The following is a 17500-nucleotide window of genomic DNA, read 5'->3' as shown; positions in this document are numbered from 1 at the left end:
CTTCATTGAGCCGTAAAAGATTTTTCAATTATTCTTTATTCAACGAAATAAGGTTTCTTCAATATTCTTTACTCCGCAGTAAACAGTTTTTCAATATTCTTTAATCCACGAAATACGGTTTCTTCAATTCTTTACTCAACAGTAAATTTTTTTTATATTCTTTAATAACCGTAAACGGTTTTTTTTCAATCGTATTTATTCAATGAAATAGGGTTTCTTCATTATTCTCTACTCGGTCATAAACGTTCTTTTTTTATATTTTTCATCCAACAAAATACAGTTTTTCTACATTCTTTACTAAGTCGTAAACAGTTTTTTCAATATTCTTTATTCAACGAAACACGGTTTCTTCAATATTCATTTATAAAAAATTCATTAAATATTCCAAGAGAGAATTACATTCAAGAAACATTTCATAAATGCATTTATGGACAATGAATTGATTCTATTTTCTGTTCATCCGAAATATACTATGCGTAAAACGTTGATATATGAAAAAATAATTACCTGAATGATTGAATGATTACAATAATGTGGCACTGCAGTCACCTAACGAAATATTCTGAGAGAGAGAGAGAGAGAGAGAGAGAGAGAGAGAGAGAGAGAGAGAGAGAGAGAGAGAGAGAGAGAGAGAGAGAGAGAAATAATTCTGTATCTTACATGGATAAAATGTATTTCAGTGCAAGAGTTACAGTTCATATTGCTTACAGTTTACTATATACAACATGCATGAACATTAAAATTACAATACGAAACGTAGCCCTATAATACATAGTGTAGTAGTACGTATAATTCTATTTACATGTGTACATTAAGCATCATCTTGATTTAGAAAGTTGTATTCCTAGTGCTACAATTCTGGAAATGCAGTCATATTACAGTATAAAGAGTAATCAAATTACAGGCAAAACACAGAGAGAGAGAGAGAGAGAGAGAGAGAGAGAGAGAGAGAGAGAGAGAGAGAAAAGAATTCCTTCATCAAAGATGGGATGTTTGGAGAACTCTCAACAGAAACAAGTTAGGTTTTGGGAAAACAGTGTTAAACTTTTAACCATTTAGGATAAATGAGCGTTTCCGGACAGGAGGGTGGGGAGTTAATAGTTCTTAAAAAATGTTATTCAAGTTGCAGGTTCGATTCAACGGTATATATTTTTTTTAAGTACAACTGACATCCGCGATAAATCAGTGACACCAGCCTGGCAAACATAGCACCTGTCGCGTAGGTGCCTATTTCTTTCTTTATTATTATTATTATTATTATTATTATTATTATTATTATTCAAAAGATGAACCCTATTCATGTGGAAAAAGCCTACAGGGGCCACTGACTTGAACTTCAAACTTCCCAAGAATATCATGGTCTTCATTAGGAAGAAGTACAAGGAAGAAAGAGTCTTCTGCTGAAAACCCTTATGGACAAAATCAACAGACTATAAACCCAAGAGGGCTCCAAAGGGAAATCAGCCGACAGGGCGAGTCAAGTTATGGGAAAAAGTGATAAATAAATGAATATGAGGGAATGGAAAATAAAACCGATACACCTGAATTCAGGAGACGTCAGCAAAAAGCAGGAATGAATTCGCTTCTTGCTTAATCATTTGGAGGTCAGAAGATTCCACAGACTATTCCACATTTTAGTTGCAGCCAAGATGAAACTCCTAGCAAATTGAGTAGTAATAAACCTGATACTATTGCACATAGTCTAAACATAGAGGGCCTTCTCCAATAAAACACATTCTCACTTTGACTCTTAAAACATACCACTGCTATCATTCTTACGTCGGATGGATATCGATTCCTCTCCACGATTATAATGAGTTGCAAACAGACCAACATTCCTTCAAATAAAATAAAATGCATATGAAATATTTTGAAATGTGTGCGTAATGCACATAGCCTTCGGGAAATACACTCCACGTTTAGGACTGCAGCTATACACTCCTAGAAAAGACTCTCTCACCATTGGTTTTCATTTAAGTAAGGAGATAAAGGTGCCTTGGTCTAGTCTTGTAAGTTCGACGCTCTTGTATATTATATCCGCTCTTAGTCCATAAAGTTCGCAAACGTACTCACACGTAAATTGAGGAAATGCTTATTCACACGACATGATAAATTATCATGATAAATTATGATCAATTACAAAGGATACATAACAGGTCTTTATGCATAATAAGTAAGCTGCATGAGTGAGACATATATAATCTCGTGAGAAAATTTTATGAAGCGTATATATATACAGTATATATACTGTACACACACACATTATATATATATATATAATATATATATATGTATGTATGTGTGTGTGTGTACGTATGTATGAATGTATGTATGTGTGTGTGTATATATATATATATATATATATATATATATATATATATATATGTGTGTGTGTAACAGCACTAGTATTGAGACAGTATATTATTTGCGAATTCATATTAGACAAAACAGAAGAAAAGAAAGTGATACAAGAGAAAGATATTCAGCTGAGAGGTACAGAGACGGGAGACACAACCACGCAAAAAGACAGAAAGACAGATATAGAAACACTGGTATTCAGAAGGGAAGAGACATACAAACAGACAGACAGAAAGACGGATACAATAGCACTCGTATTGAGACAGCAACAGACACTAAACACCGGCAGAAAAAATTCAACAACACTACTATTGTAACAGTTAGAGACAGGGAGAGGGACAGAGAGACAGAAAGACAGACATAACATCACAGGGTATTTCGGTTGACAACGCGTCTGTCTACCGACGGGTCTCTGGGACGCAGCCGGCGCTGGCAGAGACCGACAGAACGAGCTAGCTGTGGGCGACATGCAACTCCAGCAGTAATTGCACTATTGCGTGGAAGACTCTAAGTCATAAAATAGAGGCGAGGGGCTGACGGTCATGTTTCTCTCTCTCTCTCTCTCTCTCTCTCTCTCTCTCTCTTACGTACAGTGTTGCGTGTGTTTCTCTTTTTTGCGGCCTTAGTTCATTTGAATGTCATATCTGAGTGACAGAAAGACTTCTCTGTCTGTTTGGCTGTTACTTTCTACGTGTGGTATTTCTTTCCTTTTTGCCTTTGTGCATATTAGGACTAACATCCGTTTATCCGTCTGTCTATTTTTATAAAAGGATTAACATACAGATACCAATGGCTACGTATTTTTTTTTTTGTCCATTTTCATAAAAGGACTAAGAGACAGAAACCTGCCTCTACCCTTCTCTATTTTCCTTCCGTTTCTCTGCGTAATTAAGCCAAAACCTTTATTCATTTATGCGTCTCCACTTCTATGAGGAAGACAGACCCAGATGAGTTGCTCCGTTCGATATAATATATCCTCCAGGTGGGAGATGGAAGTTGACGGGAGTCGACGGAAGCTGTCTCTAGTTTTCGTCTTCCCTCAGACACAAATAGCAACAATAACTTTCTGTTCTGAAGGCGGGTGAACAGCGGAACAGACAGGATATTTTCCCTGCCGTCCCATCTCTCACTCAGAGAAGAGACGGGAGATGGAGAATCACTATTAATCATGGCGAGCCCTACGGATAGCAATTTCGAGTGGGGGATACCTATACTCTTATTAGCAAGCTAGACAAGACGCCAGTTCCAATTAGAGAGAGAGAGAGAGAGAGAGAGAGAGAGAGAGAGAGAGAGAGAGAGAGAGAGAGAGAGAGAGAGTATGCATAACAAAAGCTATATAGAATAATACCTCGTGCTTAAACGGACGGGACTCAGTACCAAGAGAGTGACGATAAAACAGTAATGGTCGTTTTCGAACAGAATCATGATTAGAAATTTATCATGATAGGGTAGGGAGGGTAGGGAACGAACAAGTGATAATAGAAACACTATTAACACACACACACACACACACACAGAGAGAGAGAGAGAGAGAGAGAGAGAGAGAGAGAGAGAGAGAGAGAGAGAGAGAGAGAGAGAGAGAGAGAGAGAGGAAGTCGCCATTAATAGAGGTAACAAGGTCAGCTATACTCGTATCGACAGATGAGAAGAAAAATAGGAAAATGTGCCGTTTTCCGTGACAGAAAAGACAGAACGGCCCTTAGAGAGAGAGAGAGAGAGAGAGAGAGAGAGAGAGAGAGAGAGAGAGAGAGAGAGAGAGAGAAATCACCATTAATAGAAGTGGTAGAGACAATCATCTACACAGCTCCGGACAAATGGATAGGAAAATGTGGCATTTTCGAGACAGAACCAGCAAACAGACTGCCAAAGAGAGAGAGAGAGAGAGAGAGAGAGAGAGAGAGAGAGAGAGAGAGAGAGAGAGAGAGAGGAGCTGTGTTTTCGTTAATCTCTCCAGACATATTGTCCTTCGCCTGCAAAATCCCATCAGGCGAAACCTTTCATTTTTCGTCCCCTTAAGTGCCGGCTGGATGCGCCATAATTCTCGGGTACGGGACTCCCTAACTTAACTTTAATTAAGTTGCGGATTCTTGCAGCTGGTGACGTCGATATTTATGACGGCAGGGCGTCGTTTATCAAATTGGAGGAGCGAAGGAGTGGTGGGGGTGGGAGAGGGGAAGGAGGAGGGATGGGGAAAAAATGCTGATATAGATAGCATGAACAAGGCCAGGTTCCATACGGGGCAAAGTAATGGACTGGGTGAGTATCGGCGGAGGTTCACTATAAATACACGCGAAGCACGTGCATGAATATCTCTCCCTCTCTCTCTCTCTCTCTCTCTCTCTCTGTATATGTATATATATATATATATATATATATATATATATATATATATATTATATATTACACACACAAACACACACACACACATATATATATATATATATATATATATATATATATATATATATATATATATATATATATATATATATATATATATATATATATATTATATGTAAACATAAAATAAGAAACTGGAACATTGAAATTTATAAGAAACATAAAATGAAGGCATAAGAACTTGATTAACAGCTCTCTTAGGGCTGGAGAAGGATTAGACTTATTTTACGTGGCTATGAACCAATTGGTTACCTAGCAACGGGACCTACAGCTTATTGTGGAATCCAAACCACATAATACAGAGAAATGAATTTCTATCACCAGAAATAAATTCCTCTAATTCTTCGTTGGCCGGCCGGAGACTCGAACTCAGGCCTAGCAGAGTGCCAGCCGAGAACTCTACCGACTTGTCCAACGAGGGGCTACGGTCTCAGAAGCCAGGTAAACAAAGCGTTTAAGAAGATGGGAAATGAAAGTTAAAGAAAGCGAGGAAAATGTAAGATGCCTAAAAATATACCGATACAAAATGTGCCTGTGAGTAATTCTCCATTTTCTTATCTAAATTTTTCATATACATTTAAATCAGAAGATCGATCATATAGGTATCTGATTAACTGTATCTCACATCAGTTCTCCTGTATAACTGTATATAATCATCACTTCTGTTACGCACATTTAATCATAAATGTTCTACATCTTTTACTAATCTTAATTAACATATCTGCAGGGCAAGATAGAAAGATTAACTAGTGCTACAAGAAGACCAGAATAGCTCAATATATATTGATTGATAGGTTCAGCTACACAAGAAAAGTGTTTACAATAATAATAATAATAATAATAATAATAATAATAATAATAATAATAATAATAATAATAATAATAATAATAATAATTTCCGTAACAGTTAGGCCCGATTTCATTTTCCGCACAAATCAATCCATGCCTAAATTAAGCGTCATAATTACTCATTCCCTGAAATCATTCCCATTGAACACTACTGTAACTCAAATTTTTCCTTCAATAATTAAGAAGGAATCGAAAAATCGATTATTTTTATATTGGCTTTTTAATCTGTGTTTTTTATTTTTATTTTTTCCTCTCGCCAACTCCCAATTTACATAAGCAATTATTTTAGTTTCCGCTTATCTTCATGCACTGGCGGGAAATATCTTATTTCAATAACGAATATCTAATTTTCCATTTCACTCATCCGCCCGTCATCGCTTCTTCTGTCCTTAGCTCTTTATTAATTTATTCCACATTAGCGCTTGTCATATTCCAGTTACCGTAAGTACTGTTTATTCTAAATTTCCCTTTTTTTTTTATTATACTTCTTCCTTTCTTTACAACCTCTCAATCGGTCCTCCTCTCTCTCCCGCTTTCCTCCCCATTATAAAAAAACCCAAGTTGTTCCCTCTTCCATCCTACGCCATCCCTCCTCGTCCTCCCCCTCCTCCTCCTCCTCCTCCTCCTCCTTCTTCTACGATCCTGACATGTGTATGTGCGTGACTGTTGCCACCTGTATTCAAATCAGAGACGAAACTCTCCCTGTTCCCAGAATTCTCAGGAGTTCATAAAGGTATAATTTGGACAGGCCGGTGATGCCCTAGCTCTCTCCAATACACACCCGGTAGTTACCCGGGTCCCACAGAGCTTCCCTCGAAGAATTTACGAGCCGAGGAAGATGATGAAGTTGGTGACGAAGAAGAAGAAGAAGAGGAAGAAAGAGAAGAAGATGAAGAAGTTGTGGTATTAACAGCAGCAGCAGCACCAGGTCGGCAGAAAGGAAGGGAGAGAAGGAACAAGAGACGAAGTAGTGACAGAGAAGGCGAGAAAAGACGAACGAGCATTAAGAAGAAGAAGACGATGTGGTGTTAACAGCAGCAGCAGCAGCGGGTCAGTAGAAAGAAAGATAAGAACAAGAGATGAAATAGAGAGAGAGAGAGAGAGAGAGAGAGAGAGAGAGAGAGAGAGAGAGAGAGAGAGAGAGAGAGAGAGAGAAGAAAGACGTATTTATTGGGGTCGCGCTAACATAAAAGGCGGCGAATTAGTGACAGCTCTATTACCTTAGAGGAAAGACGCGAAAGAGACTAAAAAAAGATAAAAAAAAAAGAGTGAAAGGATGTGAAGAAAACGAGAGAGAGAGAGAGAGAGAGAGAGAGCGAGAGACATAGATAATTGCTGTCAATCTCCATATTCGGCTGCTGCGACCCCTGAAGACGAACAACGGCTCTCAGATTCTGAAAGCTTCTGCAAGAAAAAAGGAAACAGATGGGGGGGGGGAGGCGGGGGGAGAAGAAGAAGGGGATTGTAGTGGGAGTGAGGGAAGATGAGAGAGAGTGGTGGGGATGTGGAAGGGAGTGGAGGAGGAAGTGGCGGTGGTATTGGTGTCTACGGGGCCGTTTGAGAAGCAGGTAAAGAAAGAATTGATGGTATTAACGGCCGACCTTCACATGACTTGGTTGGCAATGTCGTCTTCGCCGCTGCCTCGTTTCTGTGGTCCAAGGAGCGAGAACGCGTGTTGGCATAGGGCCTACAGAACCTACAGATATGTAAATAAAAAACGAAATCATCTTCCTTTCCCTGTTTTGAGGTTAGACTGTCCTTATGTCGGCACGGGCTCAAACTCATAGGTGTTAATTCTCGTAAGAATATTTGTTAACGTTTTATTTCGAGGCTTCAAAGGATTGTTTATGTTTTGTTTTGGGGAAAGGTTGCATACAGACACGTAAACAAACAGCGCGATTGAGAATTTCGGTTAAGGGGAGAATAATTTTACTACTAATTGCCCTGCATTTTGATTATCAAATTGAGATAGGAATATATATATATATATATATATATATATATATATATATATATATATATATATATATATATATATATATATCCTTTTTGATTAGAAATAGCAATAACCAATCAGGATAAAATCAATAATAAATTAACGAGGAAATAAGAGAGAGAGAGAGAGAGAGAGAGAGAGAGAGAGAGAGAGAGAGAGAGAGAGAGAGAGAGAGAGAGACTAAATTAGCTAGCAGCTTGTTCTTTTTATTACGGCCGTCCTAATTTAGCACGGCACAGGCAAAAAGCGTAAAATGTACTGTGAATTCGAAAATATTCCATGCCTAATTAAGCTACGCAAAAAAAAGGAGAAGAGGGAGAAGAATAAAAAACAAACTAGTGCTGATAAAAAGGTGGAACAGAAACCTGACTCTAGAACGTCTGATTCTGTGAATGAAATGAAGGCTTTTTTTTTTTTTTTAATCTTCTGGTAGAAGGAACAAGCGATTGGATAATTATTCTCAGCGCTAGAGGTCTAAGACCAATAGGAGATCAAGATATAGAACGAAAAGTTTAAATGATAAAGGCAGAAAATTTAAAACTAAAAACTTCCTTTATTTCATAATTTGACGAAACAACGAAAAAGTAAAATAATAAAAGCAAAAAAATATTTTGTCGTTATTTCATTATTTGACGAAGATATATAACGAAAAATTTAAATAATAAAAGCAAAAAATAACAAATAAACTTACTTTCCTTCTTTTCACATTGCAAATTTTGTATGGAACACTGAAAGGACTAGCGGGCATGGGATGAGGGTGGGAGGTTGGGGGGGGGGCTAGGTTTCACTTGAGTTGTGGGTAGGAAGGGAGAGGGAGGGGCCGGTCTAATACAGCCGCTATGGCTAATCAGTGTCGACATATAAACCGTAATTACGTATAATGGAATATTCCGTGGGGGAAGCTGCCTTATCAGCAGCTGCCAAAAAAAAAAAAAGATAAAAAAAAGGATTACAGTAACTTCTGAAGGCTTTGCTCCTAATGGGAAGCAATATCATAATTTTCTCATAATGGAAACCAACATCAGAGGAAAAGTAATCGCTCGGTTTAGTCCGTCTTTTTTTTTTTTTTTTTTTTTTTTTTTTTACACTGACGAAAATGATACGTCGAGTCTTTAAGGATATGAAAGTCTATTGGACCGTAACCCATTCCAGGGACTTGTTCCAGGGCTCTGCTGCTTGAGACTACAACCGATGCAATGTGAAACAGTGCGAAAGGGATGATATACAGTCGCTCGCTCGCTCGCGTAAGGAAGGGTGAAGAGTAAAACAGAAGCGCTTTCGTAATCACAGGTGACGAAAGGCGAAGAGAGAGAGAGAGAAAAAAAAAAATCGCCCCAGCTCTCGCGGAAACGACTCTTGTGGGGGAAGGAATTCCGACGCGCAGGTTGGATGAAGCAGCCTTTGTCACAGGGGTCTAAGATCCTTGAAGAGGCTGAATTTGGATAGTTTTCGGCGCATCCAGATGCCTTGAGACGTATGTCAAAAGGTTTGGGCTTCTCTGAGCTATTTCGTTAGACATTATTATTATAATTATTATTATTATTATTATTATTATTATTATTATTATTATTGTTCAGAAGATCAACCCCTTTTCATATGGAACAAGACTGCAGGGACCACTGACTTGAAATTCAAGCTTTCAAAGAATATGGTGTTCATTTGAAAGAAGTTACAGAAGATAATAGGAATACAGAAAGAGGAAATCAGTTATTGGAAAAGAAAAAAGGATAACTTAGTAAATATTAAATGAATAAAGTTTTAAAATTTTAAAATATAAACAAATTAGTAAACTACAAGGCGAATTGTTTTAGGGCAGCAGTGCATTGCATCTTCGCCTGAACATTTGAGGTTCTAATAGCGCAACATCCTTGCGTTCTTCGAAAACCATGTCCTTATTATCAGGATTAACGCTACTATTTCTTTTTGCAATCATCCTTCCCAGGTCTTCTTGAGAAGGACTCTTGTGTTACCAATTCCCCTGAGCTCTGTATTGAAACTTGTCACTCGAAAATAAACGCCAGAATACCTCAATATACAAAGCCATGAAATCCTGCATTAAATATTGCAAAGACAGGAATTCTGCATGGAGGCATTCGCGTATAGATTAACAATTGACAAGAACAAATTTAAAACATGTTTAAAGAACACAGAAGCATTTTTAGCAAATTTTCTTGGACCTTTGTAGAAATGTAAAAGTTACCCACAACTGACTTTTTGAATTCAATTTCGATATTCTACTTATCTCCCGAGCGTTCAACGTCAACAATGTTTCCATTAAGCATTTCACAAGCTTATCGTCAGTGATTTTACCATTACTGCTATGAGTTTGGTTATGCCGTCTTTAATATTAAAAGCTTCCCGATAACGCAACACTCAGTTCTATGAATAAAAAAAATACATAAAGTGCTCAATGTGCAGCTGAAATGTCATATTTAATAAACGCTAATATTATAACTTCTCATATTCTTTATAAAAGCTTCCTACTGACACAGCATTCAGGTGTTTAAATGAAATTAACAAATGCGTATTAAACCCTTAATGTGTAGTTGAAATATGGGTTTATCAGCAGAGAATCAAATTTTACAGCCCAAGCTTCGGAAACATCACACTCTCTGACTGCCACCCGATATGGTTACAATGAGTCGAAACGTAAGTAAAAAAAATTGGTGACAAGGTCCACAGAAATTGCACAGGTAACCTTGATACGAAAGAATATGCTTTGAATTTCGTCAAGTTCGTCAACTGAGTGTGACAGAGAGAGAGAGAGAGAGAGAGAGAGAGAGAGAGAGAGAGAGAGAGAGAGATATATATATATATATATATATATATATATATATATATATATATATATATATATATATATATATATATATATATATTCAGAAAGCTACAAACGTCCTTTTAATATCCAATTCACTCTATGAAGTTATTTTCATATATGTTACTGAATCATTTAGTGATGTGATAAATATCATATATATATATATATATATATATATATATATATATATATATATATATATATATATATATATATATATATATATATATATATATATATATTTTTATAGAAGTTCATGAAGTTCTAACTATATATATATATATATATATATATATATATATATATATATATATATATATATATATATATATATATAGAAATGCTTTTGAGATGATGTGACAATACAGTAGGTAGTTTCAAATAATGATCTTGGATATTAGCGTTTAACGTCTTGAATTGTTTCGGTCGGATGTATAACATTGCAAAGTTAAGTTGGTAAACGAAGTAAGCGAATATTGCAACATATGCCCGTTTAAAGAAGATAGAAAACCTCCAGGGGGAAAACAGAATTTTATTTGTTTCTGCATTCAAAAAAATATGGTTAAGAAAACACAGCAATTTACAGAATGAACAAAAATGGTTAACGCATTCACACACACGCAAAAGAAACTCATGGATCATTAGCGATCACATTTGGAAAAGTACGATGTGGAAACCATCCAAATTGATGAAACTGGATAGCACAGACAGAATAAAAGTAGAAAGCTTATAAAAAGCTTGCCCTACATATTGAGAACTTTATAAAGCTTAGGAAATAAATAAAGCGGAAAGTACCCACACGCAATAGAAGTAGATAACTTATAGACTGAGGTCTTACTGATCTATGTAAAAAAGGATATAAGAAGAAGAAATCCGGGAAAGATAATATTTATAAATTAAATAAATTAACTGAGGGTTTCTCTAACTAGGGATTCACAGCGACAATATTTACTACTAAAAATTTAGGAGGATATACGAGATGAGATGTATTATTATTATTATTACTATTATTATTATTATTATTGTTATTATTATATGGAAGAAAGCTAATCTACTATTTGCATGCCGAGCAAGTTTCCGCAGAAATAAAAGATTAAATATCATAAATAAATATAAATATAATATATATATATATATATATATATATATATATATATATATATATATATATATATATATATATATATATATATATATATATATATATATATATATATATATATATATATATATATATATATACTGTATATATACATATATATATGTATATATACATATATATATATATATATATATATATATATATATATATATATATATATATATATATATATATATATATATATATATATATATATATATATATATATATATATAAGCAAAGTGGGCGATCAAAAACTACTGACGTTTTCTGTCTTAACTAAACCTACCTAATCTAATCTGCTCATGAGTTCCGCGTATCCTCCGATTTTGTCCAGGTAACTGAGGAACCCACGAATATTTCTGGTAATGGATTAAACCTCATATTCACAGATGTTCCAGCTACCGTCAAGTCCAAAGGTCTGGGATTATAAAGACACTTCCGGCCATTGCGTCATTGCGATGGACACATCTGTTAATCAGCATATTCCTAATGCCACCATTGGGAAAACCGTCTGGCAGATATCTAGAGCCAGTTGGGGTCGCATTATTGAAACTTCTCTGGCATTTATTATTTCAGAGGCTATATCAGAACACGTTAAATGGAATGCCGATGGCTATTTAAGTATGTCCCTAGAAAAGTCATCAAATTCAGGACAAATGACCAGCCATGGTTTGAAGATACGTGAATACGAGTTTACTATGACAAACAAGCCAAATTCAATCCATGGAGACGAAATCATTCGCACGAAAATTGAGTCTCACCGTACTGCGAACAGAACTTACCATATAACTGAGTGAAATTACAATAATTCCTTAAAGAGGAAACTAACTTGAAGGACTTACTCAGCCTCATCCGTGGTGGACCAAATTGGCATCATCTATCTTTGGGTCAGGCTCGTCTTCCATTCCACCACTAACAAATGATGGTAGATTGGTTACTGGCCCTAGGGAAAAGGCTGAACTGCTTCATCGCGCTTTAGAAGCTAAGTAGTTAGCTGAGGATGTCCACCTCTCTGATATTTGTCATCCTGAACCTAAAATTTGCATTCCGCTCTCGGGATGTTAAGAAAATTCTGGATAATCCAGATAGCTGGGGTGGAGAAGATCCTGATGGTTTCTTCCCTTTGTTTTTTAACAACATTCCTAGTGTGTTGTCTCCTAAGATTAGTAGATTCTATACATATTTATACTGACAGTATTTTTGCGGATGAGCGCAAGCTTAGTAATACCGCGCCTGTTCGAAAGAATGGCTTATGTGCAGACTGCAGTAACTACAGACCAATTTCTATTTCCCTGTACTATCCAAACTTGCAGAAAAGCTTATTTTTAAGCCACTTTGCAAGTATGTGGAATCCAAAGGATTGTTTGCTGATGGCCAATATGCATATAGGAGGCAGTTAGGTACCTGCGATACTCAGTTAGATTTGAAATGCCATTTGCAAGAGAACCTTGATGAGCGTTTTGAGTGCAGAGTAATTCAAACAGATTTTAGTGCTGCTTTCGATGCAGTAAATCACGAGGTACTTTTTTGTAAACTTCAGAATCTTGAGAAACATCTAATGAAAGTGTCAGCAAATGCTGCACGGAAGTTAGGTATTGTACGTAAGGCCTCGTATATTTATAAGTGATAAAATCCATGAAACATGTTTTAGGACATTTTTCCTTCCTTTACTAGAATACTGTTCTCCGGTGTGGATGTCTGCCAATGCCAGAGTTTTACCTCTTTTAGACAGAGTGGTTCGTGGTGGCATGTTTCTGTTTCCTAACATTAGTAGTTATGACTTGGACCATCGACAAATGGTCTCTTGTTTTGTCAATTTTTCAAAAGTTGTATTTTAACAGAGATCTTTCACATTCACAATTGATCCCTAATCCTCATTTCCTGCCGAGAGCGACAAGATTTTCTGAACAGCACCAATAAGCGTAAATGTGCCTCGCTGTCCAACTTCTCAGTTCCAGAGGTCCTTTATTCCTCACACTGCTGGACTGTGGAACAGTCTCTCTGAGAATGTTGTGTAGCCTAATTGGAACTTCAAAAGTTCAAGCGAAAATGCATGCATTAATACCCTAAAACAGTTCTCCTTGTATTTTATAATTTACCTACATTTCATCTATTCAGTTTATAATTTGTTTATTTATTTTTCCTTTTCTGATAACTGATATCTTCTTTCCGTATTTCCAATGATCTTCTTTTACATCTTTCAAATGAATACCATATTCTTTGGAAGCTTGAATTTCAAGTTAGTGGCCCCTTTGAGCCTGTTACATAGAAATAAAGTTGAGCTTCTGAATAATAATAATAATAATAATAATAATAATAATAATAATAATAATAATAATAATAATAATAATAATAATAATAATATCCCACCACCCTAGTACGTATCTCGGAAACAGCCTCCCCCCTCCCATATAGTTATATACCAATTACGGAATAATCACAATATTACAATCTCCATCGCGAACACAACATAAAGATTGATATCTTGTTTCTTAACTCGATTTATTAACGCATCGTTTGCTTTCTCAAGCGCATTCCCAAAGTTAATTCTTTCTCGTTTTCTTTCACAACTTAGTATTTACAATATATATAATAATATTTATTACTGCTGTTGCTATTCTCATAATTTCAAGTTTCCTGGTAATTATTAAAATATGATAACTTTGTGCTTGCTTGCCACTGCAAATTAGTTTCTAGCCTGATAATTATTCTAATTATTGAAAAATAATTTTTTTGGGTAAAATTGAAGCAGCAACTTCCTTATAAAGAACCATTATTCCACATCATTTATTTAAATTTCCGACGGAAATTGATGAAAGCTGTCATGCTGTAATGACAAATGTGATATATATATAAATATATATATACTGTATATATATATATATTATATTATATATATATATATATATATATATATATATATATATATATATATATATATATATATATATATATATATATATATATATATATCTTAAAGCCGATGTTATTGCAAGTAATGAGGCTGGAAAAGTTATTGCAATTGCAAGCAACATCTCCGCTGCAGATTCCTGAAAACTGCGAAGCCCTTCCTCAATGCACTTACCCTTGGGCGGATTGATGGCAATGCCTGAGCGGTAGAGGTTCTCCTCCGTCTCCCAGTCGCGGTTTCTCCTCCAGGTCCTGGCGGCGAACAGGACGAACAGGATGACGAGCGCCACCTGGATGCAGCGCCTGGCGCGCAGCGTGCGCGCCCGCGCGTACAGCAAATGCGCCCCCCACGCCACCAGGAGGCAAGCGCCCATCGACGGGATGTAGAGGATGCGCTCGGCCACCACGAAGCCGACGTAAAAGAAGAGGTTGGTGGCCGGCAGGAAGGGCAGGATGAGGATAGCCAGGCCCATCACGGTGACGTCCCCCGTCGTGGACGTCTCTCCGTTGCCGGAGTCGTCCACGAGGCGCCTCCTCCGCAGGGAGAGGAGCGCCGTCAGCCCCAGGAGGCCTATGACTGCGTAGAGGGCGGCAGAGGCCAGGTTTCTCGGGTCGCCCAGGGAGGTCACTAAGGGAATGGCTTCCATCGACCAGTCGAAGGACAGGGTATTCGGGCACAGCAGGAGCCAGGCGTTGAACGCCGGCAGGAAGAAGAAAGTGAGCGCCCTCACGGCGGGGGAGTCGCAGTCCGCCGCCGGGTTGTCGGCGGGAGCGAACTCCGGGGGCTGCGAGCCCATTATGACCAAACGGCAGGCGAGTAAGACGACTAAGGACGCTCCCAGGGCGCTCAGGCCCTCCACTACGCCTCGGTGACGACGCTGAAGGGGAGAAACAGAAGGACGTCATCAGTATTTGTGGACACAATATGGCGGATACAATAAATATTGCAAGAGTATTTTTTTTCATTTCATTCACTTCACAAATGTCATGTTTTTGAATGAGTGGAAAAACACATCACTTCAAACTTGGAAAAATGTTTAATGCAATTTTATTTCCTAGTTTTCTCAAGGCCACGTGGTACAAAGAAAAAGGTATTAGGGAAGACATCAGCGATAAATAATAGTTAGGAAGTTCCATTGTTTCGTTTTGATCATTCACACACACAAAACACATACACATATATATATATATATATATATATATATATATATATATATATATATATATATATATATATATATATATATATATATATATATATCTACATCTTTATCTATCTATCTATATATATATACTGTATATATATATATATATATATATATATATATATATATATATATATATATATATATATATATATATATATATATATATATATATATACATATGCGTGTGTGTGTATGAAAGAAAACGGCTCTACTTGAGAAGAAGCAATTCACTCCTACCACAGAAGCAGAAAGGGATATTTTAACAATACAAGACGAAATGGTAGGAAATACGGAAGCAATAAAAAAAATAAAAAAATAATCCTAATAATTTTCGAATCAAAAATAATAATCATATTTAAGATAATACAAATTTTAATAATTAGAGCTTGTTTGATTTCATTCTCCTGAAATCAACTAATAATTAAACCAGACGAAAAGAAACGAACCACATCAGAGATATCCGTTATATCATGGTCCCGGACTCAGACCACAATTATCGACGTTTCCTCGATTAGTTTTCCTGGGAGGCATCATACCATGCCCTCATCCAGGGCATCATACCCTCATCCAGACTGATCAAACCCTGTTCCAGCCACTACCCACATTTTAAACCCCCAATCAATCAGCGGTCGTTAACAGTTGCACAAACAGGTATTGCCAGAATGGGTTTGGCAGAACAATAAACAGAGAGAGAGAGAGAGAGAGAGAGAGAGAGAGAGAGAGAGAGAGAGAGAGAGAGAGCGCACAAACATGAATAATTCAACAGTTTTAATTATCCAAGAAACAAACCTAATTATCCACTAATCTAACTAATCCAATTTCTCACAGTCAAGCCCCCTGCCGTATATGTATCAGGCGCCAGAGAGATGCAATCCGATCAAAGACAGCGGTTACGGGCTGAGGAGCAGCTGATCTCACAGCAAGCATGTACAAGAACTCGAATCTCTCAGGTACAAGAGTTCTCGATTTTGGCAGATGTTTATTATTATTCTCTTCATCTAAGGAGGTTCCTTAGCCTTGATAGACTGGGGAACAGCTTCAAACACTGCAAGACTTCATCTCCCCCAAAAAGGGAAAACTAATAATCGTACGTGTTACGCAACACGAATTTATTTTCGAGCGCAAAGTCAGTATTTTTTTTTTTTTATCTAAAAGCATAAGCAAGAAACATGGGTTTTCCAGAAGGTCAGATACTTGTAGTTATCTTTCCACCAGAGTCAAAGTGATAGTTTTTCTTGCTGTTGAAAAAAAATGTTCGGGCAATGAACCTATATTTTTCATCAAAATAGAATTGTATAATACGCACAGGAAGCCGGAGTTTCAAATACGCAAACATATTATGTTTCTAAAAGTCATAGATCTGCTTCTGAAGACGGAAAAATATTTACGGGCACCAAAATAAATCTACCCACGTATTGCAAATGACAAATAATTTTTGGACACAAAACTATTATTCTCAATGCAAAAGTAACAGACCTACATGTTTTGGAAGACTAGGGATTTCTGGGAAAATGATTTCTTTAAGAGTAATGGTGTTAGATGTATGTTGCAGACAAATTACGATTTTTGTATACGAAAACTACATTTTGACTCGAAAACCAAAACTAATTGACCTAAATATTATAGACGACACTGAGGCCCTACATTTGCATTGATTATTAACCGGTTACATTTTTTTAACGTTCAATGAAGTATCCGTTTCATTTGCATCCTTCGTAAAAATCCTTTATAAAAATAAAATGTTCCTAAAACTTACAACAGACCGTGAGAGTCTGGTGAAAAATTGGCTAGCAGTTAGACGTCTACATTGGCAT

General features: G+C 36.5%; 1 protein-coding gene across 1 annotated transcript in view; it reads right to left on the bottom strand.

Annotated features, from left to right (window-relative positions):
- Tmtc2 (Transmembrane O-mannosyltransferase targeting cadherins 2) overlaps positions 1-17500 on the bottom strand; it is a 224099-nt gene that overhangs the window by 40705 nt on the left and 165894 nt on the right. Inside the window, exon 4 of the mRNA XM_067098514.1 lies at positions 14654-15356. Coding sequence (XP_066954615.1) covers positions 14654-15356 — 703 coding nt within the window. The remainder of the gene's footprint in view (positions 1-14653; positions 15357-17500) is intronic.

The sequence above is a fragment of the Macrobrachium rosenbergii genome, chromosome 55 (assembly GCF_040412425.1).
Source record: "Macrobrachium rosenbergii isolate ZJJX-2024 chromosome 55, ASM4041242v1, whole genome shotgun sequence".
NCBI lineage: Eukaryota > Metazoa > Arthropoda > Malacostraca > Decapoda > Palaemonidae > Macrobrachium > Macrobrachium rosenbergii.
Note: the sequence above shows the minus strand (reverse complement) of the source record. Positions and strands in the feature narration are given on the sequence as shown.